The following is a 26,444-nucleotide window of genomic DNA, read 5'->3' on the forward strand; positions in this document are numbered from 1 at the left end:
GATTATAATAAAACACAGGACAAAGAGTTTTGTCAAAAATACTGTTAGTATAGTGTGCTTAGTATACCGGCAACAATGTCAGCAGAGGTATAGCAGGGGAGGGGCAAAGTGAGCTTGAGCGAAGTTAGAGGAGATGAAAAGGGAGTTTTGTACTGAATGTAGAGAAGAAACATTGAAACTTAAGTATCGATCTAATCACGCGATCAATGTATCGACCAATACTGATACCAACGTTGGTATCGATACTATCGATACTTTAGATCGATCCGCCCACCCCACCCAGACACCACAGGAAGGAGCTCATGCTGTGACCACACTTCTAAGATGCCACACTATTCCAATCTGTTTCTAGCTTTTATTCAACTACTATGTATATTCATTTAGTGAATTCATATTCAAGAGTTAACTTTAAACTCGGTGAGGTAAATGGGATTGAAAACGCCTAATCAATAAAGCCAATGAGAAAAATGCACGCCGCAGTTTATAATTTAGGAATTTGTTTGCACAGTAAGTGGCGCTATTGTGTGTAATACGTGGAGAGATAAAACTGCTTATTATCTTATAAAATATTTAAGTCCTTTCAGATTCCCAGGCAGCCTTTTAACTCTGAAAGCCTTGGCTGAACGAATGGCCCCCCTGAGAGCTTTTTCTTTCAGAAGCTGAATTTTCTCAGTTGCAGAAAACAAGGCCTTTCACGCTCGTGATCAAATGTATCTGAATCCCATTTCTGAGCGCGAGAGAGAAACATCAACGGAATGTATAATGTGGATGGGTTGAGTTGAGGGAACTGACAACCATCCAGCTAATATCGGAGCGTTGAATTTTAGGTTATGACTGTCGAGCAACCAGCTCTGTATTGGTGAATTACTTTCATGTCGATTGTCCACAGAACTGTAGCATTTACATAATTACTGGATTGTCCACAGCACTATAGCATATACATAATTACTGGAAAACCTGGTTCCTTGTTTGTTCCAAATTTGATCCCCTTGATCCTTGTAAAAAATGGCCTGGGGTGTGCGCGAGGCAGGATTAGTGTGTTGGAGCCAAAGCGAGCTGGTTGTTGTGTTTTTCTAACCATGTTTGCCCGGCGGCTGTAGTCAGACAGGGGGATTGTGGCGTTTTGCTACGGTCGCTGAATTGATAACCACCTTTTTGGTTGTTGTCCTCTCTGAAGCCAGCGAGCGACAGTGTGGAGCCGGATAGGCAGAGATGGACCTGCGCCATTCACCGCTCGGAGACCAAGAGAGAGCTGGCGCCAGCACCAAGGGATACAAACCCAGATGGATCAACACAATGACACACACACACACACTCACACAATGACACACTCACACACACATAATGACACACTCTCACAGGCGCTTGCTTCCAGACAACATGCACACACACCTAAAGGACATGGACACCCAGGAAGCACATTACCTTAACATATACGCTTTTTTATTTATTTTAGAATTGAACATTGAACACCAAGAAATGTGATAGCAGCCAAGTGTGTCAGCAGCTGTATAGGTGAGGAGCGTTGGTAAGCTGGTGTTGAGGTTTGGGGATCGGGAACATACGCCTCCATCATAAACAACTGTACAATCATAACAGACTTCCTCTGATATCATTTTCTGTACAAATCTTGTTCTTGTCTTTTGTCTCGAGTCTTTATACAAAATAAAATATTTTCAACAGTTTTTTATTTTTTTATTTTTCTACAATTCACTGTGTGCAATTGTACTCTGGTTTCACCAGTACTGTTTTGTATGCACTGTACACATGGTGATTCTGTGTGTGTGTGTGTGTGTGTGTGTTTGAACATGGAATGTCAAATCCAAAGGAGTCTTCTATTCAAGTCTTCTGCAATCAGTCTGTCTGTCTGGTGAGTGGCGTTCTGAGGTCATCCAGCAAGGAGGAGTCACTGCAGAGTGAAGGGTTTTGGCATGAAAGCGATCCCTTGAAGATGGTCTTTACTTTCTGATAGCAGAGGCTGGCAGTTTCATGTTGTCCACAGGGTTTAAATCCATCAACAGTGGGTGATGATGAGATAGATCCAAGCTTCCGTGACACTGGTAAGATATTGCTGGCCAGTGACACTTTAGTGTCTTGAAAGAATCTGGACACAGACTGGCCTATGCATTTATGTTCAGTAGAGTGTTGTAGATCAACACACTGCTGCAAGTCCTCAATTAACTTATACATTCCTTGGTGAAAAAATAAAATAAAAAACTAAACCTTACAAACACAGACAGCAATACCATTCCAACGATGTCCACAGTTCTGAGACCAGACACAAAGAAGTCGGACTGAGACACGAACACAGACCATTCTGCTTTTCAGCCACAAGAGGGCAGCATTGCAACACATTTTCCAATTACCAAAAAAGACAAACACTGGCAGGCAAATACTGATCCCAGAACAGTTCAGACACAGAGAGTAGTATTCCTATACCCATTCCTGCTGTTTCAGTCCAGAGCAGATCATCTTTGTCCCCAAATGGGATTGATGTATTCCAAATTTAGAAGTAAAGGATGACCGTGCAATGCTATATTTGAATGACTTATGTTACAATAAACCATATTTCCTCTACCCTGCGTCGTTTTTACGAAAATAATATATACTGAATAAGCATGATATTCTTAATTTAAAACCAATAGTATAATGCCATGCAATATATCTTGAAATACAAAAATAGATGATTAAAAAATAAACGCAAATTTAAACATAGAAAAATATAGAATCAAATCATTTATACACTAATCGTCATTTATCATGATGCAGCCTGACAAAAATTAAGGAATTCGCATATTGCAGTTCCTTCAGCTACTGAAATCATAGCCAGAAACATGAGCTATACTCTGAATAGGATGTTCGACAATAACGATGAACATGAAGCATAGGAGAGAGAGAGAGAAACGTTAGACAGGCTGGTGGAGAGAGGTTGAGATCAGCAGAGGTCAAAGGTCAAGTCTCTTCACTAGGAGTCGAGGTCAGTGGGTCACCATACGGAGCACTTGTCCTTGGGGTGCATGGGAGAACCCTTCGGACAGTGAAACACCCGCGCAAACTCATCAAACTGAGACACGCTGCCAATCACCCTGGGGGGAGGGGGGAGAAAAGTCACCAATGAGATGAGAGATATGCAGATTTCACTGCCTTAAGTGAGAGACTATTGGCCACAATGACATGCAGCGAATCAAGCATCACTTGAAGTCAATACCGTTGTATTACATTGTTCAGCACATTAAGGATGGGTCTGTCTGTATCTATGTATGCATCTATGTATGTAAGTATGATCAAGGGCTCTAGAATGGGTCTATTTACCTGTAGTGCTCCGGGGCATGTTTGTCTGTTAGCAGCTGAAGGTAGATGGACTGTGACCTTCTCTTCATACACCAGTTCTGTCAGGAGAGAAACACATGTGCACATGAGAGACAGTCCAGCTGGGAGCCAGGACCAGTACTCCCTGCAGGGGACGCAAGCACGGGGAGACAGCACAGGCAGACAGCACAGGGAGATCAGCACAGGGAGATAGCAGAGGGAGATCAGCACAGGCAGACAGCACAGGCAGACAGCACCGTGGACTGTCCGTGGACGGAGGGCTACCTGGGCGAAGGCGATGAAGAGCAGCTGTTCGTGTGTGTATTTGAGTCCGGGGAGGGGCCTCTCAGGCCCGTGCTCTCTCACCCACTTCTGATACGCCTGGAGAGACAAACCAACCAGCACGGCGTGAGACCGTCAATTGCGTTTTTGCATCCCTGTGAGTTGTGTGTTTAACAGGAGCTGATGTGTGTGGTAAACGCTGCGTCCAGGACCATGGTGGAGAGCTGAGTTACTCAGGTGAGTTACTCACAAAGTAGGACAGCTTCAGACCTCCCATGTCGGCTATGTTCTCCCCCAGGGTAAGACGACCATTCACCTGCGGACACAGACACTTCTCAGGTTATTCTTCTGTCACAGGCGTGTGAGTACGTGTGTGTGTGTGTGTGTGTACGCTTGAGAGAGTTCAAACCCACCCTCTGGTTGTAGACGGTGAAATTGTCGTAGAGTTTGACGATGCACTCCGCCTTCTTCTGAAACTTCCTGTACGAGTCCTCAGTCCACCACTGCTTCAGGTTGCCGTGGCGATCGTACTGGCCCCCTACAGACATGAACGATTGCATCACTAAGATGAAGGGCAAGAGGGTGGGGGCGGGGTTAGGGAGGGTCGCAGAACCTGGAACTGCATATCCTATCAAGTCTGGCCCACTCGCATGTTTGTCAACTACTTAATCCAAAGGTCATTTTAATTCCGTGGGAACTTAAAAACAATTAAATAAAATAATCAACTACAACTCTAAAATCTTGCTAGGCTAACCATTTCAAAAGGAAATACAGTGCAGCACTTATGGCAGTAAACGTGTGGATAATGTGGCTTGTGAAAGCCCTAGACGTAGAGCTGGTATATTTGGCAGAGGTGAGGGGTGTGTCATGGGAGGTGAAAACAAGTTCCTCACCCCAGTCATCGTAGCCATGGGTGAGCTCATGCCCTATGATGGATCCTATCCCCCCGTAGTTCAGCGACCTGAGAGAGACGAGGCAGAGGGGTCAAAGGTCACACTGTCAGCTCAGCACACGCTGAACATTCACAGTCAATCGACAACGCATTACTAACTTGACTTTAACTACTAAAGAAACGTGACTCAGATATTTGTTGTGGATGCCAGATCTGACAAACTCCCATTCGGAGACTGCAATGCGGATTACCCAGCATGGCATTGAGAGGCGCACCTACCACCCCCGTCCAGAGGGGGGCGGTAGGCGGCTACACGCGTCACGCTCCGCCACACATCCGACCGTGGCAAAAGCACCACGGTCACCTCTCCCTGGCCGCGGCTGACGGCGCTCGCTGACCCCACATCCCCGCACACCAGTGTGGAAAATGACTTTCTGACAGCTAGTCGATACATTTCTGACAAACACACACACGCACGCCTGCCGACGCACACATCCGCACGCACTCGCACACTTAAACTGCCCCCTGGACCGGAGTACACAAATTGGAGGATGGATGCTTCGTTACGGAGAGGATGATGGGAGAGTGAGTTTAAAGGGAGGTTTGGATGGCTGCTGTCGTGCGTATGGGGAAGGGCACAGCCACTCAGAGCACACGGTGTCTCATATGAAATCAGAATGAGTGGTGCAGAAGAGGCTTCAAAACGGGGATCTCCGCAAACGAGTTAGGAGATGAGGGAATCAATCACTTTATGTTAAGTGGGACTTTGGCTCGGTGGTGATGGTGGTTGTGTGAGAGTGGGGGGAGGTTTAAAACATGGTGCATAGACGTTTAGCCTTCCTGTAATTCCTCCTTGATGACTTTCATGAGACACGGACGAGCGGCCATCTTGGTTCCAGGCCAGAGAGAACACAGCCAATCACAGCGATGGAAATGACAATTAATTTACAACCCTGAAGTTTGCGAGTGGAACCGCACCCATAACGAGAAGCTGATCCCAGCCACGGTTGGCATCCACGGGGAAATCAAATCTAAATGTATTTGTGTAGCCCTTTTTACAAGCATTGTCACAGAGGGCTTCACATACGCCCATAGAACTGCCCCTCAGCCAACCTAAACCCTCAAGGAAGACAAGGAAAAACTCACTAGAGGAGGAAAACATTTTAAGAAACCTTGGGAGGAGCAATTCAGTGAGGGATCCCCTCCTCCAGAGACGGTTGGTGACAGACTTTGAATCGGAGGACATCTCAGGTGGGTCAAGGTTAGAGATGTGAGGAAGGTCTGTACTCACTGAGGAAACTCGGGGTCGTAGAGCGTGGGCTGCAGGATCCCAGCGGGGAACACTGGGGGAGAGACACACACGCAGAGAACGACATCAACCCGAGGGTCGGGAAAGAGGAGGAAGAGACGAGCCGGCATCAGGAGGGAGGGAAAGAGAGAGTGGTGTGGGAATGGCTGTGGGAAGGAGAGACAAAGGCAGGGAGGCTGAGAGAGGAGGGTGGAAGGCAGAAAGAGAGAGATGGAGCGATAGGGAGGGTGAGGGTGCAACCAGGGAAAGTCGGGGAGGGGAGCGAGCGAGGGAAGGAGGGAGGGAGGGAGGAAGCCTTAAAGGTGAGGGGGGAGGGAGGGAGGAAGCCTTAAAGGTGAGGGGGAGGTAAAAGATGAGCTCTCAGGCCTGATGACTGTGTTTGTCTGGCTCTCTCCTGCAGATCTCTAACTCACCATCGATTTTTTTCGCAGAGGAAGATTTAATCCACGAGGAAAGACACACACACGAACACACACACAGCAGGCAATACCATGGGAAGTGATGGGTGGGAGATGACAAAGTCGTGAGACTGATAAGCGTTGGAGCCAGGTGCAAAGTTTACCGTTCATCTGTTTATCCCAGGAAAGGAGCTCACACTACAGACGCCACGGAGGTGAGGATGGTTGAAGTGAGGATGGTTGAAGTGAGGATGGTTGAAGTGAGGATGGTTGAAGTGAGGATGGTTGAAGTGAGGATGGTTAAACGCACACGTAAATGAGGGCTTCATGTTATGGCGTGCTTTCAGATTCCAATTTAGAACAGGTGCAACTAGAAGTGTTGTGGGTGTGTAATCGTGTATCACACAGTATATTGTTTTGTGAGCGTGTGTGTGTGTGTTCCTGGCTGTGAGTGTGTGTGCGTTCCTGGCTGTGTGAGTGTGTGTGCGTGTGTTTGCGTGTGTTTGTTTGTTCCTGGATCTGTGAGTGTGTGTGTATTCTGCTAACACACTCACCCATTTGGTTCTTGTTAGGCAGGTAGTAGGCATTTAGCGCCTGAGGGGGAAGCAGCCACCTGAGGGTAAAAACATGTACAACAGAAGCTTACAAAACACACACACACGGGTGGGCGGGCGGGGCACAGGAGGGAACACTAAACACTAAACTGACTGTCTTTTTTCTCCCTCAATGTACACTTGATTAGCCGGCACTGGACCTACACAAAAGTAGGCTACATGTTTCTCTCGCAAACCTCGGGTGGAAAATGATTAAATATTCGTTCTAATAGCCAAGGTTTGCCTTCGCAAATGAGAACACAGGAGACTTCCTCCATCATAATCCCTTAAAAACCAGACTCATTGATTTACAAAAAAAAAAAAGACTAAATGTACAGAATTCTCTGAAATGAATAACTCTGAAACCATGAGATGCCCTTGTTACAGAGGGAAACAGATGGCTACAGAGACAGGATGGAGGTATGGAGAGACAAATAGAGGGAGAGGAGGGGAGAAGACATGTTTTCTCAGCAAGAGAAGAGAGGTGAATGATGAAGGGAGCACACTTGTGATGATAAAAGAGGAATATCTGATTTGGCTGTATGGCCAGGCTGGAGAGTGCTTCAGCATGTCTGGAGTTCACAGAGTCCAACCGTGTGGAATACTAATGCTGATGTACTTTCCAAACAGATTTGAAGGAAACTGCGAGCTGACAGTTTGCCCATCTTTTCAAATTGTAGTGACCGTACGTGTGTGGGTGAGCCTCGTCTGAAGAGCACACCGTAACAGTTTGAAAGTAGCGTGGGCGTGTTTTGGAGGTCAACATCCGGGGGGGATGGGAGACTCACGCAGTCTTGTCCACTTCCTTGTGGATCTTCTTAACAGACATCTTGATGTTGAAGTTAATGCTGTTCAGGATGTTCTTGAAGTAGGTCTTCTCATCGACGTCAAACTGGAAGCAGACCACAGGGTGATGAAGTGTGGTGGGAGAGAGAGAGAGAGATCAGTGGGAAATAATGAACGGAGAGGAAGAACACGTGTGAGAATAACTAAAAGACGTCAAGATCAAGGTGGAGGAGGAGAGGACAGATTGTGAATATGAGACAGAGAGAAAGAGAGAGAGCGAGCGAGAGAACGAGAGAGAGAGAGTGAGCGAGAGAGGCTGTTAACTCACCCCGTATTCTTGGTCTATGAGCTCTGGTTTGAGGAGGAAGTCTGGATAGCCTGTCATCACCATCATATGCTGCAGCTAACAAAGAGAGAGATGTAGAGTGTAGAAAAGACTAGAAAAATATAGATATGGAGGGTTAAGCACACACACACACACACACTCACAGAGAGGTCTCAGCCTTCCTAAACACCCCATCTCCTAAACACACATGATTTGCAAATCACCCTGGCTCATCTCTCTCTCCCCCTTTATCTCTCTCTCTCCTTCTCTAAAATGATTAAACAACCCTTTCAAAACAACTCGGATTAGACCATCCCTGGTTTCAATAGTCCCAGTGTATGTTTCAACAGCTAGGCTGTATCGTTGATGCGTTTCCTCTGAGGGGGCTAAGCTGCAGTGTGTCGCTGTCTGAGAATGTTTTGTTGCTGATGACGTGAGGAGGATGTGTTGTTGTTGTTGTTGACACCTTAGCTCTGGCGGCCTCCTTGGTGGTCTCATCCATCCAGTCCAGCTCCTGTAGCCTCAGGTCCAGGGAGTGCTTTATGTCCTCCACCAGCTCCTGTACCTAGGGAGGGGGTGGGGGGGGTCACAGGAGGGGGGTAAACCAACCTGAGTGGATCCTGCAGCAGCCGGAGAGGTAAACAAGTGCACATTTTTAAATCTTCCAATCAGACATTTTGATTGGAAGACAAAAGCTTCAATTCCCTGCAGAGCATTCTGGATTCTGAAGCTTCCAGTCACTGACAAATGCTGCAACTCTGGGATGAGCAAAGTGCCATGCCGCTATCATATACCAGACCCTACCCGTGTACGGATCAAAAGAAGTGCACAGGGTGTAGGTCTCTAGGTCTCTAGTCTAGATGTGGACCTGGAACTGGGCTAAACAGGGGCAAGCTGGTGTACCTGGGTACAGCAGAGGAAGGAGTGAAGAAGAAGGAGGGTGAGGAAGTGATGATGAAGGGCTTATGGAAAGAGTGTGGGGTCACGTAGGTCAGGCAATCCCATTGAACACGGTCTCCCAGAAAATGAACAGAGAGAGAATATGGAGGAACCCAGGGGAGAGGGGGATAGAGTAAGATGATGAAGGGCTTAGAGGGGCAGAGAAAGAAAGACAGACAGGGTGAAGAGAAAGTGGTAAAGTACGAGAGAGAGAGAGAGAGAGAGAGAGAGAGAGACCGACTTCCCAATACACCCTGGTAAAGTCAATACCATGAAACCATTTCAAACAGCGTGACACAAGAAGGAACCAAATTCACCATTACAATGCAGCTAATTATGGAGTGTCGAGAAGAAATGCATTACTAACCCTAGGCATGAACTTAGCATACTGAGAACTTGTTCACAGTAAGGAGGGAGAGAAGGAGAGAGAGAGAGGTAAGGAGGGAGGGAGAGAAGGAGAGAGAGAGACAGGTAAGGAGGGAGGGAGAGAAGGAGAGAGAGAGACAGGTAAGGAGGGAGGGAGAGAAGGAGAGAGAGAGACAGGTAAGGAGGGAGGGAGAGAAGGAGAGAGAGGAGAGAGAGAGAGGTAAGGAGGGAGGGAGAGAAGGAGAGAGAGACAGGTAAGGAGCGAGGGAGAGAAGGAGAGAGAGAGAGGTAAGGAGGGAGGGAGAGAAGGAGAGAGAGAGAGGTAAGGAGGGAGGGAGAGAAGGAGAGAGAGAGACAGGTAAGGAGGGAGGGAGAGAAGGAGAGAGAGAGACAGGTAAGGAGGGAGGGAGAGAAGGAGAGAGAGAGACAGGTAAGGAGGGAGGGAGAGAAGGAGAGAGAGAGACAGGTAAGGAGGGAGGGAGAGAAGGAGAGAGAGAGACAGGTAAGGAGGGAGGGAGAGAAGGAGAGAGAGAAGGAGAGAGAGAGAGTTGGAACCCCAGCTGCAGACCCGGTACCTTGGCCCTGCTGTGAGAGGAGAAGTGTTGCTGTACGAACAGGGCTCCAAGGGCCATGCCGAAGTGCTTGTTGGCCTGGGTGAAGCAGAGGTGCCCCAGCTCCGTCTGACGCTCCGTGCCGTCGATCTCACGGGAGAACTCGTGGATGGTGCTGCGGAACGCCGTGGACAGATGCTCGCTAAGGGCGGCCACGATGCGCCACAGCATGTAGTTGTGGAGCACCCTGGCGGCGAGGGAGCGAGGGAGTGATGAGAAGGAGAGAAAAGGGAAACTTTCGAAAAGGATGTTCATGTTTTATTCCATTTGTCAGTTTGTCTACGTGTCTGTCTCTCTCCTTCACTGCCCGACGGTCGGTCGGTCTGTCTGTCTGTCTGTCCGTCTGTCCGTCTGTCTGTCTGTCCGTCTGTCTGTCTGTCTGTCTCTCTCTCTGTCTGTCTGCCCTCCTCTCGGTTCCCAGGGGGAAAAGCATGGAGAGAGGGAGGGAGGGATGAAAGACGGGCCAGACTGTGAAGTCTGGCGTGGAGACGCTGGGGTAGGAGCTGTGGAGCGCCTCGCGGGGGAGGAGAGAGAAAGAGAGCAACAGGGGGCGCGGAGGGGGGCGCGGAGAGAACCCAGTCCAGAAGAGAAAGACATCATTCATTTATGCATTTTATCTTTGCAACTGTGTGCCGGCATCTGTCTAATGTGGCAAGAGCCAGGCATCCACGCTGCCCCCAGGACAAGTGGCCCTCTCGCCTGCCGCGCCACGCCGTGTGAAACCGCTGGCTCGCCACGTGAAACCGCCTTCTCTGTTTTCCTGTTTTTATTTTCCATGCATATTAAATCAAAACAGCCTTGGCATGCAGGCCCCAGTGTCTAGCCAACAAAGCACTTCTGAAGTGAATTTATTTGAGAAAGAGAGGGGGAGGGATACATTGACAGAGGGTGAGAGGGAGTGAGACGGAGAGAGAGGGAGAGGAAGAGAGAGAGAGAGAGAGACAGAGGAGGAAAGAGCAAGAGAGAGGGAGAGAGGACCAGAGTGACAAAGAGAGAGAGGAAGAGAGAGAGAGATAAGCTTAGACAGTGGCCTTGTGTGTCATTGTGGATGATGCAGGTGTGACGGCTCTGCAGGGTGCGTGTGTTGGCTTGATTTCTCTTCTGTCACCTGTGTGTTTGTTGTTGGTTTATTACACACTCCACTCCGCTCTCCAGCGGTGCTCACCGCTGGAGAGCGGGAGACCGTGTGTGTGTAGTCATACACGTGTGCACATGCTAAGTGTGTTTGCATGTGTGACAGAGCCTGAACATGTGTGTCCATGAAACCATTAGTTAAATTAATAATCTAAGCTGACAACAACGTAAGGAGGACTGAAGGGAGGTCTAGAGAGAGCCGGAGGAATTGAAGGATCTTTTGTTAGATTCACTGTAATGACGAGACAATAGGTCTGAATCACGCGGGATCCAATTAAAGCTCATTAGTGGAATGGAATTTAAAGGAGCTCATTATTGAGATAAAATACTTTCTCCCTCCAGACTACCTGAAGACATTAAACCACCATCCCCCACACCCTTATACACACACACACACACACACACTCTCACACCCACCCACCCCCACACACACATACATACAGTACCCACACACACTCCTACACAAACATGCATGTGCTCACAACCACATGCGCACACTAAAGCAGGAATACACCTACAAGCACACTTGCAGACCAACTGAAACACCCACTAATGCGTACTAGACACACTTCACATTAGTTGTGTAACCCGCCCCCCCATCACCCCCACCCTAACCCAAGATGACCATGAGTGAGAGAGTACAGACAGATGGACAGACGGAGAGACAGAGAGACAGAGAGACAGAGAGAGAGAGAGAGAGAGAGAGGCAGAGGGAGAGGTTGTAGAGTGCCACTGGTGTTGTCATTAGTGTTTCCCCCTCATTGGTTCTCTGCTCATCTGGCTAATGGGATTGGATGTAGTCGTCTGGGCTCCACAGAACCTCACAGCGAGGGGAGGGAGGGAGGCGGGTGGAGGGAAGGGTGGAAAAGAAGGAGAAGAAAAGGGTGGGAAGAGGAAGGGGAGGAGAGGGGGAGGTTTGTGTTCTGTCAGTACTAACCAGCAGCACAGGGACAACCTAAACATTTACAATTATGGATGAATGAAGAGAGAGGAACTGAGGGATGGAGAGGGAGAAGAGAGAAAAAGAAACAAATGAACAAACAGCTGGAAGACTCGGAGGATTGGAACCGGGAGTGACAGCAGACAGACACACGCACACACACACACACACACAAAAGGAACAGTGAGATTTGTAGATGTATGTTGGTTTCCTTTACTCTACCCATACAGGAGTCAGACATAGATCTGGACCAGTAAGTGTGTGTGTGTGTGTGTGTGTGAATCCCTGCGTGTGTGTGTCCTCCATTATTGGCCTCCCAGAGCCTCTCTGCTTCGTTGCTCAATCAAACAGACGGGCACCAAGCCCCTCAGTCAGTCCAGCCCCCCATTGAGACCAGACAGGACCAGTGTGTGTGCGCGCGCGTGTGTTTGTGTGCGTGTGTGTGTGAGAGAGAGAGACATAGAGAGTGTACTGTGTGTGTTTGATTTTTCTTGTTGAGATTTTATCCGGGTTTAGGTTAGAATCTTTGATATGGAATGGTGTCATTCTTGTGTGCACACGTGTGTGTGTGTGTGTGTGTGCGCGTGTTTGTGATGAGGAGAGACCCCATCAGACACAGGGACTCTTTTGAACAGAATTTCCGTCAACTATGCAAATGAAGGAGAGGGGCACAGTAGGGAGTATGGATAACAGCAGGACCCATCTCTGTAAGACTGAGTGTATATGAGAGAGACAGAGAGGTGGGGGGGAAACAGCGATGCTAACCTTTGATTAAACACAGATAATGCACTCAGCAGGAGGGACACCAGACCGAGGCGATAGAAGATCAAAGAAACAGAGAAAGATATGAGAAGGAGAGCAGATGAAACAAGCTCGATGACAGCAGACAGGAAACAGGCTGGAGAGGAACAAGAAAGAGTTAGTATGAAGAGAGTTCAGAGGAAACAGAAGGAAAGAAGACATGAGGTTTAGAGAGAGAGAGAGAGGGCGAGAGAGAGAGAGAGAGAGGGCGAGAGAGAGGGAGAGAGAGAGGGCGAGAGGGCGAGAGAGAGTTACCTTGGATAAGTACAGGAGAAAGGGAGCAAGAAAGATAAAGAGGGGGGTGGATAAGAACAGGGGTTGAAAAGCATGTAGGTCTCCATTAGCTAAAACACCAGGAGGGGAGGGAAATAACAAAAGAGGTGGAAGAAAATAGGAATATAGGCGGAGCATCCTGTGGCCTGAGGCTCGGAGCCTATTCGTTTATGGCATCGGTCACCATGGTGATCATAATGGGCAGTGTCAGAAAGAGGGATTAGGGTACGAGCGCGAGCTGACAGGGAACTGTACGAGAGCTCTCAAAAGCAGCCCCGCTCTTTTCTCATTAGAAAAAGAACATCCCACTCAAGTCCAGAACGAGGGAGTCGTCAGGGGAACGGAGAGATGAAGACCGAGAGTGAGAAGGGGGGTGGTGGAGGTGTTGAAAGATATATTGATAGAAAAAAAAATACTTTTCAAAAGTTCTTTTGAAACTCAGCTCAACTCAAGTCTGAACTGAACTGGACTTGCATGGACAAACGGTCAGTGTTGGGTGCAAACAGACAGACAGAGTCTGTAGCACACAGACAGACACACAGACACACAGACAGTGTGTAGTACACAGACAGACACACAGACAGACAGACAGACAGACAGAGCGCGTAGTACACAGACAGACACACAGACAGTGCGTAGTACACAGACAGACACACAGTGCGTAGTACACAGACACACAGACAGACAGACAGACAGAGTGCGAAGTACACAGACAGACACACAGACAGACACACAGACAGACAGCGTAGTACACAGACAGACAGACAGACAGTGTGTAGTACACAGACAGACACACAGACAGACAGTGTGTAGTACACAGACAGACACACAGACAGACAGACAGAGTGCATAGTACACAGACAGACAGACAGAGTTGAGTGGCGGTGGGGAGGTGGACTACATGTTTCAGTCCGGAAGTTCAGACAGTATTGGAGAGCTGTCAGCAGTTGTAGCTCTGCCTGTCACCGGCCCTTCCAGCCACCTCTGGAGTCTGTCATGAGCTCCCGCTGACAGCCCTGAGTGTGTGTGTATGTGTGTGCGTGACTGTGTGTGTGCGTGCGTGTGTGCGTGTGTGAAAGAGAGAGGTATAGATCAATACTAATCAGAAATCTGTAGAGCTGGACGTTCACCCAACAACACCCCCACCTCCACACACACACACACACACACACACACACACACACACACACACACACACACACACACACACACACACACACACACACACACACACACACACACACACACACACACACACACACACACACACACACACACACACACACACACACACACACACACACACACACACACACACACACACACACACACACACACACACACACACACACACACACACCACCCACCCACATTAAACTTTTTCAAGACAAATTCAGAGACCTTTTGACTCAACAGCGTTAAGGAACCGATACAGTCAAATTTTCTGCAGTCAACTTTACAGCAAAGTTCATATGAAGCTGCTGACAGTACCCAGAAATGCATGCATTTTTAGTTTATCGATTTCTCTCCTTCCCCCCCAAAAGACAACCCATTTCTCTCCATCACCCTCATCCATCCTTCCCTTCACCCATGGCTCCCTCCCCCCCCTCTCTCTCCCCCCCCCCCTCACCTTTTTGAGGTGGTCTTGATGATGTCAGAAACCTTCTGCATGTAGTCTGTGGCGAGAACCACGATCTCCTCGTCCTCCGAAAAACTGTCATGGAAGATCCTGTCCAGGAGACGCTTCCAGTGGAGCTGGAGGTGGAGGAGAGGTGGAGGAGAGGTGGAGGAGAGGTGGAGGGAAAGGTGGAGGAGAGGTGGAGGGAGAGAGAGAACATCTGCGTTTGAAAAACTAAATCAGACATGTTCTGTCCTCTCACTACTAATGATGAGTTTTGTGAAGTTCAAATTGCGGCAACTGGCTTTGTGTGAAATAAGCAGATATGAAAAGAGACGGGAGAGATGGATTAGTGTGAGTGTAATTGGCATCCCCCATTGGTGCACGTCTGTCTTGGTAGCGTGTCAGTCTAATTGTCCATCTGTCACACAGCGATTCTCTTCCTCTCTTTTACCTCTCCCTTGGGTGTGTCTCTCCGGTCTCTCTTTCTTCTGCATCACTTCATCTTTCAGTCTATACGTCACTCTCCTTCTCCATTTTTCAGCCTTCTGTCACTCTCGCCTCCTTTTTCTCTATACCTCTGTCACCAAGCTGTACAGTACCGGCCGCCTTCACCCCCCTCACCCACCCATCCCCTGTCACAGCCCCATCTCACGCTTTCTCCCCTTGCATCCCTCCCTCCCCCCTCCATCCCTCCCCCCTCCTCCCCCCTCCCTCCATCCCTCCATCCCTCCCCCCTCCTCCATCCCCCCTCCATCCCTCCCCCCTCCTCCCTCCTCCTCCCCCCCCCATCCCCACCCCCTCCTCCCCCCTCCTCCTCCCCCCTCCATCCCCACCCCCTCCTCCCCCCTCCATCCCCACCCCCTCCCCCCCCTCCCCCCACCTCCTCCCCCCTCCATCCCCACCCCCTCCTCCCTCCTCCTCCCTCCCTCCCCCCTCCTCCCCCCTCCATCCCCACCCCCTCCTCCCTCCTCCTCCCCCCTCCCTCCCTCTCCGCTTCGGTCACAAGTGATGAAGCAGCCGCTCAGATCTCCATCAGTTTCCCGCTGCTCACCCCCAGCGCCTCCTTCCCCCGCTCCCTCCTCCTGGGCCTCCCTCCCCCCTCAGCCCCTTCTCCCTCCCCCCTCAGCCCCCTCTCCCTCCCCCCTCCTCCCCCCTCCATCCCCACCCCCTCCTCCCCCCTCCTCCCCCCTCCATCCCCACCCCCTCCTCCCCCCTCCATCCCCACCCCCTCCCCCCTCCCCCCCTCCTCCCCCCTCCTCCCCCCTCCATCCCCACCCCCTCCTCCTCCCCCCTCCTCCCCCCTCCTCCCCCCTCCTCCCTCCTCCTCCCCCTCCTCCCCCCTCCTCCCCCCTCCCTCCCTCTCCGCTTCGGTCACAAGTGATGAAGCAGCCGCTCAGATCTCCATCAGTTTCCCGCTGCTCACCCCCAGCGCCTCCTTCCCCCGCTCCCTCCTCCTGGGCCTCCCTCCCCCCTCAGCCCCCTCTCCCTCCCCCCTCAGCCCCCTCTCCCTCCCCCCTCAGCCCCCTCTCCCTCCCTCACGTCCTACCAGCCATTGGCTCCCTGTGGACAACCCCCCCCCACCCGCCCCGCCCACATCTCCCCCCGCGGGCCCGACAGCTCTGCTGAGCCATGGAGGCGTGCGTCTCAATGAGCGCAGTGAGCGCTCTACGGGCCCAGGAACGACCCCCTGCCACACACACACTTTGCAACGCTCTGCTGGACTTCAACTCTTAATCCATCACACGCGCTTCTGCCCATGGCCCATACACACACACACACACGTACAAACACACACCAATAGCTAAGTAAGTGCAATACAGATACAGGTGTGATGTTGCTTGGGCTGAGGCTTTTTAGCGATGTGTGTGTGTCTAAGGTATGTGTGTCTAGTGTGTGCAAGTTGCGTGTGTGCACGTGTGTCTATAGCATGTGTTTGTCTAGAGTGTGTGAGTGGTGCACGTGCCTGTGGCGTGTGTGTGCATCTCGTGCGTGTGTGTGTGTGTGTGTGTGGGGGGGACTCACGTTAGGAGCAATGCGCTGCAGTTGTCTCAGAGTGATGCGGTTGTACATAGTGCTGATGTCTTTTCTTTGTTCATCATACTCAGACACCGTGATCTGAAAGAGAACGAGATAACATCAGTCACCACAAACACTTCTATCCCACACTATCCTCACACACACACACACTATCCTCACACACACACACACACGCACACACACAATATCCTCACACACACACACACTATCCTCACACACACACACCCACACTATCCTCACACACCCACACTATCCTCACACACACACACACACACACACACAATCCTCACACACACACACACACTATCCTCACACACACACACTATCCTCACACACACACACACACACTATTCTTACATTTGCCAGGCGTGTCTCCAGCTGTAGGATCTCCTTGGACTTCTGGGTGGCGTTGTGAGCTCCCAGCATGCTTAGCAGCCGCTCCATCAGGGCCTTGTAGGCTGCTAGGATCTGAGCATGACATCATCATTAATGGACAGTCAGGTTTGGATGTGTCAGTAAAGGTCAGCTGCAGAGTGACAGATGATGCTGGGAGGGATGCCACGGGTCACACCGCAGACTGGATGGAGATGAAAGGAGCAGGTCTGGAAACAGTCCAGGAGAAAGAGGAAGACACAGAGAGAACCTTTACCTTCACGCTGTCCTCGTCCTGTCCCAGGTACAAAGTCCTCTCTGGTAGAGTGAGCCCTTCTTGATCAATCTAAACAAACACAAACACACACACACACACAGATCAACAAGACCTTTCTGTTACGGTATTCGTAGGTAATGAGGAGGCAAATGCAGTTTCGATGGTTCTTTTAATGACCCTCAATGGAATGACGATAACTGAGGCACATAACTCAGAATAAACAAAAATACATGTGACATGAGAAGTCAGTAAAGTGTCACGCATAATTACCGACAACCAAGTCACAGAAAATCCCAGGTTATATACTCTGCTAACGAAGATTAGATACAGGTGAACAAAAAACACAGGTGCGCGCAATAGCACGTAATCAGCACTGAACAGCGCCGCCACAAGTACTCCGGGGAATGTGAGCGTAGACGTGGAGTCGCTGGTCCAGACGTAACAGTTTCCACAAAACTGTACTCTTTCAATTCCATCTGATGGATGATATTCAAAGGTTTCTAGATCATAATCCTCCATCTCACACACACATTCAAACGGACAGTACCCCCACACACACACACACACTCACCCTGATAGTGTTGCGTGAGGAGTTCTTGTCGTCCACGTTGACGGTGAGGGAGAAGAACACGGCAGTGCTGTACACGCCCTGCGTCCTGTACAGCAGCTCGTTAAAGTCCGGCCTCTGGGGGGCGCCCTCGCTCTCCCACCCCGCCCCGCCCGAGGGCGCCCCCACCAGGTCCCAGCCCCCGCAGCTGTCGATCACCTCCATCATGGGCTCCGTGCCCAGCTTGTCGATCTCCTGGATGTTCAAGCAGGAGCGGTAGAAGTCCTTCACCTTGCGTTCGGCCGACTCGCGGCCTCGCCGGCGCACCGGCTCCAGCAAGAGGCGCCGCAGCTTCTCCTCGTTGTGCTCGCCGATGGCGGTGATCATGCCGTAGCTCAGCTTGCCCTCGGGCATGGTGTTGCGGCTCAGCCAGCCGCCGCAGGCGAAGGAATAGAAGTCCTGGCAGGGCTGGATGGTGGCGTCGATGTTAGACTGGACGAAACGGGAGGCCCGGAGGAGGGTGCGTTTGCGCTGGCAGTCCTCCCGGCAGTGGGGGTCCTGCTGGGCCTCCAGGGAGATGTACTTGAGCGCCAGCATGCTGCCCAGGATCACGCACATCCCCGCCGCGAACACCAGGGCGGACAGGAGGCAGATCTCTCTCCGGCTCCAGCGAGGAAGCCCCGCCCCGTTGTTGAGGCCGCTCATGTCCTTGCCCCGCCCGCCGGCCCCGCACCCCTCCGCCTCGACCACGTGCCACGTGGCGGTCCAGGCTCCCACCCAGGTGAAGGGTCATGCCGTTGCTAAGGATGTCGCTGCTGTAGCGACCGCCGTACTTCACTTCCTGGAACTCGTCGTAGTGAGCGGTGAGAGAGTAGGTCTTCTCCATGGCAACGAGGCAGGGTCGATGAGTTTCGTTGTGGAAATGAGAGGCAGGGAGGGACAGGAGGAGGCAGCGAGCGAGACACGTTGAGGGGGCGAATCGGTTTAGTAGCTAGCCGTGCTCCCCAGGGATGAATGGGAGACTGTGCCAACTAGAGGGCAAAAAGGGTACCACAGTTCAGAACGCCTCCAGGCTTTTGGGGAGAAAATGACCCTCGGTTTGACCTCTTGGTTTCTTGATCTGTGTCTGTATCTCTGGAGTGCCGGCCTTTCTCTCTCGCTCTCTTCTCACGTGTCCTCCCTCCTTCCTCCTTTGATGGATTCAGCCTCAGGTCGTCTGTCGATAGAGAAAGAGCAGAGGAGGGAAAGGAGGAGAGAAAGAGAAATGACTGTTGAGATGGAAAATGGATTCGGTGATTAGAACACTGAGAGATGACAAAAGGGAACCGTCTTCTCTGACGTGCACTTTTTTCTCTGTCATTCCTTCTGTCGCTCTTTCCTAAAGTTGTTTGGATCGGTCCCTGACATCCATCCGTCAGGCGGACGATGTTGTTTTGTGACTCGAGGCTTGGGATGGATCGATAGGGAGGAGAGGAGAGGGAGGGAGAGCAGGAGAGGAGAGAGAGGGAGAGCAGGAGAGGAGAGGGAGGGAGAGCAGGAGAGGAGAGGGAGGGAGAGCAGGAGAGGAGAGATAGGGGTAGAGTACGATGAAGGGGCGGAGGTGAAGAGAAAGAGCAGGAGGAGAGGAGGGGAGAAGAGTGGAAAGGAAAGGAGAGGCGGGTGTTGAGACGCAGAAAGTAGAGGTAGGGAGATGGAGAGAGGCTGGTGGAAATAGGACTGGGGAACAGGGGCATGGTAGACATCTGGACAAGGCAGGAACACACACACAGTGTTGTTTGACTGACGCTTCGGTAAAAAGAAGATAAGGATACAGTTGGCAGATATACAGAAAACACACTCATGAATATATTTCACAATGTGTTTACTCCCACGGTCTCAACGCATTGTCACAGAGGTAAGTCAGTTGGCTGAGCGGTGAGGGAATCGGGCTAGTAATCCGAAGGTTGCCACTTCGATTCCCGGTCATGCCAACTGACGTTGTGTCCTTGGGCAAGGCACTTCACCCTACTTGCCTCGGGGGAATGTCCCTGTACTTACTGTAAGTCGCCCTGGATAAGAGCGTCTGCTAAATGACTAAATGTAATGTAAATGTAAGTCATAGCATCAATCACACATTGAATTTCAATGGATGTTTTCCATCAAATAATATTCTCAAACACTGAGTTTAGGTGAGATTTACTGTAGCTAACCACAAATATGCACACACAATATACCCATTTTCTTCCTATTTTCAATTCATTTTGATCACTCACTTCCCCAAAAACATATCATACATAAGACTTGGACAGAAACTGTCCAACAAATGCTGCTCTTTTTTGGACATGAGTGTGTGTTAGTATGAATGTGCTATTGGGGAACATTTCTTTCTTTTTTTGTGCTCAGACAGGGTGAACTGCAGAGGGCTGCAATAGTGATCTGTGAAAATTGATACCTCAATCCTTCCCTGGACAGACGTATTGCTATTATCTTTTTACCAGGCTTCCCCTACTCTCCGGGTTACCTGCATTCAATATGGCTGAAAGAAAGATAGAAAGAAAGATAGAAAGAAAAAAGTAAAAAAAAAAGAGGGAAGGAAGAGACAGAAAGCCTGACATGCCACAGTAAACAATAATCAGTGAGTTTGTGTGGACTCATCTGGAGGGGGGGAGGGTGTGTTTGTGTGTGTGGGGAGGGGGGGGGGTCTGGAATGAGATGATGTTGTCTTCTGTAAGGGGGGGGGGGTGTGGGATGATATGATATTGTCGTCTGTAAGGGGGGCTGGGGGGGGTCTGGAATGAGATGATGTTGTCTTCTGTAGACACAGACACTAGAGACGGCCTCTACAATCACATCACCTTTACCACTGCTGATGAGACGTCCCACTGCAAATCAACGCATTCACTCACCAACACCTGCTCTGGCCAATACCGCAGAGAGGAGAAGAGATGAAGATGAGATGGGGAGGGAGGAGGGGAGGGGAGGAGGAGGGTGGGGAGAGGAGGAGGAGGGGAGAAGGAGGAGGGGGGGAGGAGGAGGGGGGGAGGAGGAGGAGGGGGGGAGGAGGAGGGTGGGGAGAGGAGGGGGGGAGGAGGAGGGGGGGAGGAGGAGGGGGGGGGGAGGAGGGGGGGGAGGAGGGGGGGAGGAGGAGGGGAGGAGGAGGGGGGGGTTCTATGCAGAATGAAAAATGAAAAAAAGGCCTGGATGTTTCCTCTCTCTTCATGTGTAAGAGGAAATAAAGGAGATGAGAGAAATGGCTGATTGAAGGATGATGAGTTGAGTTTATCAATCGAATAGAGGAAAGAGATTAGGTGGGAGAGAGGGGGGGGGCAAAGGGAGGGAGACAGGGATAGAAATAGACAGGAAGACAGAATTTCTGTTTTGGAATAAGGAAAAGCAGTGGGCCTGCCCTAGGGGGCAGGGGTAATGTAAGTCTAGGGGGCAGGGGTAATGTAAGTCTAGGGGGCAGGGGTAATGTAAGTCTAGGGGGCAGGGGTAATGTAAGTCTAGGGGGCAGGGGTAATGTAAGTCTAGGGGGCAGGGGTAATGTAAGTCTAGGGGGAGGTGTATTTCAATGGTGGGATGGGATGGGGGAGGGGGATCATAAACAGGGGAGGGAAATGAGGGGAAAGGGGGGGCAGGAGGGGTTCTTAGAAAATGTCATAATCTATCCACTTTGTCATCCGTCAGATCAGTGCCTCCGCCTCGCATTGTCATGTGTGCAAATATGTAGAAACTTGCTCAAAGCGAGTCTCTATCTCTTTCACACACGCGCGCGCACACACACTTACAACACACACATTTTCTCCACGAGGCAGCTGTAAATTTTAAGGTAGCGCAACAACACACATGTGCACGCAGACAAACTCCACCATGAGAGGTCATTCATAGTCTGCCGACATGATCTCAGCCATATCACAAGGAGAAGCTGATGAATGGCCGTTCAGTAGACATGACAGGTCTGGTGTCTGAGAGTGATACTAATGCTCCTCATTGTCCTGTAGTGTCCACAAACACACACACACACACACACGCTGCAACACACACGTGTAGAAACACACACACACATGCTGCAACATATACGTGTAGAAACACACAAAGACACAGTAACAAGTGAATGAGTATTCATATACTGTCCTGTACACACCATACAGACACAACTTTTGTCATAAACAAAATCTCTCAACACTCTTGCTGGGTAATGTATCCTATTTAAATACACTCAGGGATTAATGCAGTCATAGTTTTCAAGCTCGTTTTTATCATCTCTCTAACACCGAGGTACCACGCACCATGACAACTCTGCAAAGTTATACACACACATAGTGACCTACACAAATACAAAATATGTTTTTTTCCAAATACAATATCCTTGCGCTCAAACGCACAGCTCGGTCAGGCAACCTAAACGACAGTTATAAATTGTGGAGACGATCAATCGATCGATAGGCGCACGACACCCGAGGGGTCAGGTTCAAATCAATGCTATTACGATCCAATTCATTTTAGTGTGCGTGGCTAGAGCTCTCGTTTTCCCACTCCCGTGCACGCGCGGCAGGCCCAGAGACCCGGATCAGTAGACTGGCCTAAATGGGTTTATTATCCTCCAATCAAAGTGGTCACGGACCGTGACCGTAGCACATACAGCGGTCTGGCGTTCTTGAGCTGGCGAGTTGGTCCCTTAACTCCTACCGCCGTCCGCCAGTTGCAGCGTTTTCAGAGTACCAAGGGATATATGGTGCTCAGTTTATAGTTTGTGGTTTGATTGATTTAAGGAAGGCTATTCATTAAACTTTTTGACAAGTGTGGCACATTTACTTTCCCCTGTTTCGTACAGGATTCGTCATATGTCAATCCGAAGCTATGCCGTCGTGTGGGCTACGTACAGGCAACCCCACACAGACCTCGCTACTCCGGAGTGCGCACGGCAGTCTTGCGCTCCCGGACCAGCAGTGGTCTCGTTAACGCAGCTACCAGGCACGCGCTGCTAACTCAATTAACTCAGCTATAGTGACCAGTTCGATTCCCTGCACACTCAATCAATATCCTTGCCACAATGGAGCCTCGGCAAACAATACGAGAAGACGCAACCGATCCGGTCAATGTTTAGCGAACTAAAATCTTATTTAAATTCCAACTTTTACAGTGAATATTGCGTGGGATAATTGCCACTTCAATATATAGACTACTTTCGATAAAGGTATCTATCAGTCCGAAAATAAAAATGATGTTAACGCTCGAGCCAGCTTCTCAAAAACCTGGAAGCCTCCGACATTTGGCAGTGATAACCGCCAGTCCCCGTACGCTCAAACTCTCGCCTGATCACAAAAAATAAACCGCTTGTTCATATTTTATCCATAGTAGGGTCGTTCACAGTAGCTGAGAAACGGCATCCACTACAACAACTACTAATATGTATAGGCTACTAGTGGTTAAAGCACTTACCAGAGGGATTCAAAGCGGACAGTCACTTCCATCCACACCGTTGGAAGGACAGCATCTGGTCTGCGTCTGTGACTTTCGTTTGGTCATCTCTGAGGACGGCAGCTGGTCCTGGGGCTACATACGCTAGAGACCGCCACTGACTGCCGCTACCGCAGCTGACGCCTCAGCGTGGAGCACAAATCCAAAGGTGCCATGGAGAACTTCCCGCATATGACCAACTGAAGCAGGTGTGTGAGAGAAGGGAGGAGTGTGTGTGCTAGAGAGAGAGAGGTGGGGGGGAGGAGGGAGAGAGAGGGTGGGGGGGGAGGGGAGGAGAGAGAGAGAGGTGGGGGGGAGGGAGGAGAGAGAGAGAGGTGGGGGGGAGGGAGGAGAGAGAGGTGGGGGGGTGGGAGGGAGGAGAGAGAGAGAGGTGGGGGGAGGGAGGAGAGAGAGGGAGAGAGAGACAGTTAGACAGAGAGAGAGAGAGAGAGAGGGGGGAGAGAGAGAGAACAACCCCCAAATATCCAACATGTAGCCTTGGCTGAGATCAGCCTGGCTCAGCCTACCAGTGATGCTGTCGTCGTCTCAGAATACATTTTTGCGAAATTAAACCAAAATGGGTTACCTTCAGTTTGTATTACTTTAATGTTTGACGCTGGTCATAAGTGAACCTCGTCCAACCCCAAACACAGAACGAACGTCATTCAGAGCCTGAAGTTATTATGCAAATCAGTCTCGTAACTACCCATCTCATTTCAACGTACTTCGTAATCTATCTAACATCAGTGCAGGCGGGAAAATATAGGAAATGTGCGCGGTTGATGCTGTAGACTGTACCAAACAAACGGTGGAAGAGGTGATGTCCAAAAACAAAACAACTGGTGTTGGTTATGCGTTTGGGTCGTTAGCCTTCCTGCTGTTAACTAAATACCGGTGTCAGTTAGGCTACTTGAGAGAGAGAGAGACATTCATATTATTGGGCGATGTCCATTTTCTCGACCCGAATCTAGCCAATATACCTTAATTACAACAAATGAGTTCTGGCGGAAATCAAGACAGAAGTTAAACTCCGGTTCTCCTTGTCAGACAACAGGTACTCGTGCCGTATTTGTTTCAGATCGTCGTAGCTGTTAGCCTACGTCCATGAGGACAAAGCACTTGGATATATTAGACTGCGACATAAGCTATGGACTACATCCACAGAATTACAACTACCTCCGCGACCGAAGGGAAGCCGGACTGGGAGCACTCGTAAGAGGGGGTCTGTGAGTTGGGACACGGTGGAGAGCAGTATGAGCCACAAATCGATTGGGATTTTGACGAGGGACTTTCAGACGGGAGGCGCGCGCGTCCCTTGACACTTCTATTTATCCGAGTTTAATTACGGTCTTATTTACGCACCTAACCACGAGCGAGAGCGGGACCCTTCCCTGTTAACGTTTCCTATAAAGCACAGAACCAAATCGAAGAGTTTATGAACCAGAACTACGTCTATTTCCGTGCGTCTAATAATATCAATTCTGTCCTGGTTTGTTCATCACCAAGGGCACATTGAAATAATTGCTTCATAAAAGATCTAGACCTCAAAAAAAAGTGGAAAAAGCCCAAAGTACACATTACACACAAAAAATGATAATATTAAATTTCAGTATGCATCATACAGATAACGCATTGCTCTAAGCTCCAGTCAGAGACTAACTAAAAGTCTAGAAGAAGAAGGGATCCTATTGAGGTTATTTGTGTAATAGGAGGAAGAGGAACAGAGGCAATAGCTGTGTCATCTGTTTCCATCTATTTCCCTTCTGACCCTGACCCAACCAACCCACAAACTCCCCCACCTGACTCCACCCAAACCGCCCCCACCTGACTCCACCCACACCGCCCCACCTGACTCCACCCACACCGCCCCACCTGACTCAGCAAAACAAATGGGTAGAGTAAAAGTCCATTTATATTCCTGACCCCCCACTGACGAAACCTCACTGTGCAGTAGTTGCACCCGGGTGTTCAAAATCGAAGATGTGTGTGTGCGACGTGCGTGCATGTTGTGTGTGCAAACTCCATATCATTTGAGTTAGTTCATGATATCTGTGTTTGTATTTGTGCAAGGTGTGAGCAGGGATCCTTGGGTTCTTAGAATAATTACACTGCATACAGACGGTGTGTGTACATGCATCTGCAGAAGTGTATGTTGGTCTGGGTGTGTGTGTGTGTGTGTGTGTGTGTGTGCAAACTTTGCTTGTCTTGCCCTCCAAACTCCTCATCCACTCAGACATCTGAGACAGGACTGTGATTGATGAACTTTGAACGTAACCGATAATGATGAACAGAACATGGCAAGTTACCCAGGCAATCCTCTCCCCTCCTCCTCTCCCCCTCCTCCTCTCCCCCTCCTCCTCTCCCTCTCCTCCTTTCCCCTCCTCCTCTCCTCTCCTTCCTCCCTCTCCTCCTCCTCCTCTACACCTCCTCCTCTACCCTTCCTCCTCTCCTCCTCCTCCTCCTCCTCCTCTCCTCCTCCTCCTCTTCCTCTCCTCCTCTCCCTCTCCTCCTCTCCTCCTCCTCCTCCTCTCCTTTGAGCCTGCAGTCCCAGTTGGTTCCCAGGGTTCCAGCTCCTGCGTGCTTCTGACTCCCTGCCGAGCCAGAACAGAGGAACCCAGACTTCTGAGGAACGTTTTCCTTCAACAACGAAAAACGAGCCAGCCAACCTCAAACAGAACCTTGGAACCACTCAAGCGATTCATCGTTTCAGCATCCATTAAACGCTTAATTTAACAATTTCTCTAAGAGTTTTCTCTTAGAGAAACACCCCAACACACACAGACACAAAAACACACACCGTAATGATTGACTGATAAAAAGAGCTACAAGACTATCAGAATTCTCTTAAGACACGGAGCTTTCTGAGGTCCAACAAAGTTTTGTTTTGTTTTGTTCTCGAAGATGGCGACTCTTCTATAAAAACCAATAACGGGCCTCTCTCTCTCACCATCTCTCCTTCCTCTCTCTCTCACCATCTCCTTCCTCTCTCTCTCACCATCTCTCCTTCCTCTCTCTCACCATCTCTCCTTCCCTCTCTCTCACCATCTCTCCTTCCTCTCTCTCTCACCATCTCTCCTTCCTCTCTCTCTCACCATCTCTCCTTCCTCTCTCTCTCACCATCTCTCCTTCCTCTCTCTCTCACCCATCTCTCCTTCCTCTCTCTCTCACCATCTCTCCTTCCTCTCCTCTCTCA

The 26,444-nt window shown here is 50.0% G+C and overlaps 1 protein-coding gene across 1 annotated transcript; it reads right to left on the reverse strand.

Moving 5' to 3' along the window:
• Positions 1 to 1,717: 1,717 nt before the first annotated feature.
• Positions 1,718 to 23,452, reverse strand: LOC134029539 (endothelin-converting enzyme-like 1). Its single transcript, XM_062473688.1, is given in 19 exon segments — positions 1,718 to 3,086; positions 3,313 to 3,389; positions 3,595 to 3,690; positions 3,842 to 3,907; positions 4,005 to 4,129; positions 4,485 to 4,552; positions 5,775 to 5,826; positions 6,745 to 6,803; positions 7,572 to 7,675; positions 7,898 to 7,972; positions 8,361 to 8,459; positions 9,775 to 9,997; positions 14,589 to 14,713; positions 16,602 to 16,694; positions 16,974 to 17,084; positions 17,266 to 17,334; positions 17,837 to 18,538; positions 18,540 to 19,028; positions 23,234 to 23,452. Coding segments are annotated over 18 exon segments (2,403 nt in total). The 5' UTR covers positions 18,699 to 19,028; positions 23,234 to 23,452; the 3' UTR covers positions 1,718 to 2,986.
• Between the last annotated feature and the right edge of the window lie 2,992 nt (positions 23,453 to 26,444).

Source organism: Osmerus eperlanus, chromosome 11 (assembly GCF_963692335.1).
Source record: "Osmerus eperlanus chromosome 11, fOsmEpe2.1, whole genome shotgun sequence".
NCBI lineage: Eukaryota > Metazoa > Chordata > Actinopteri > Osmeriformes > Osmeridae > Osmerus > Osmerus eperlanus.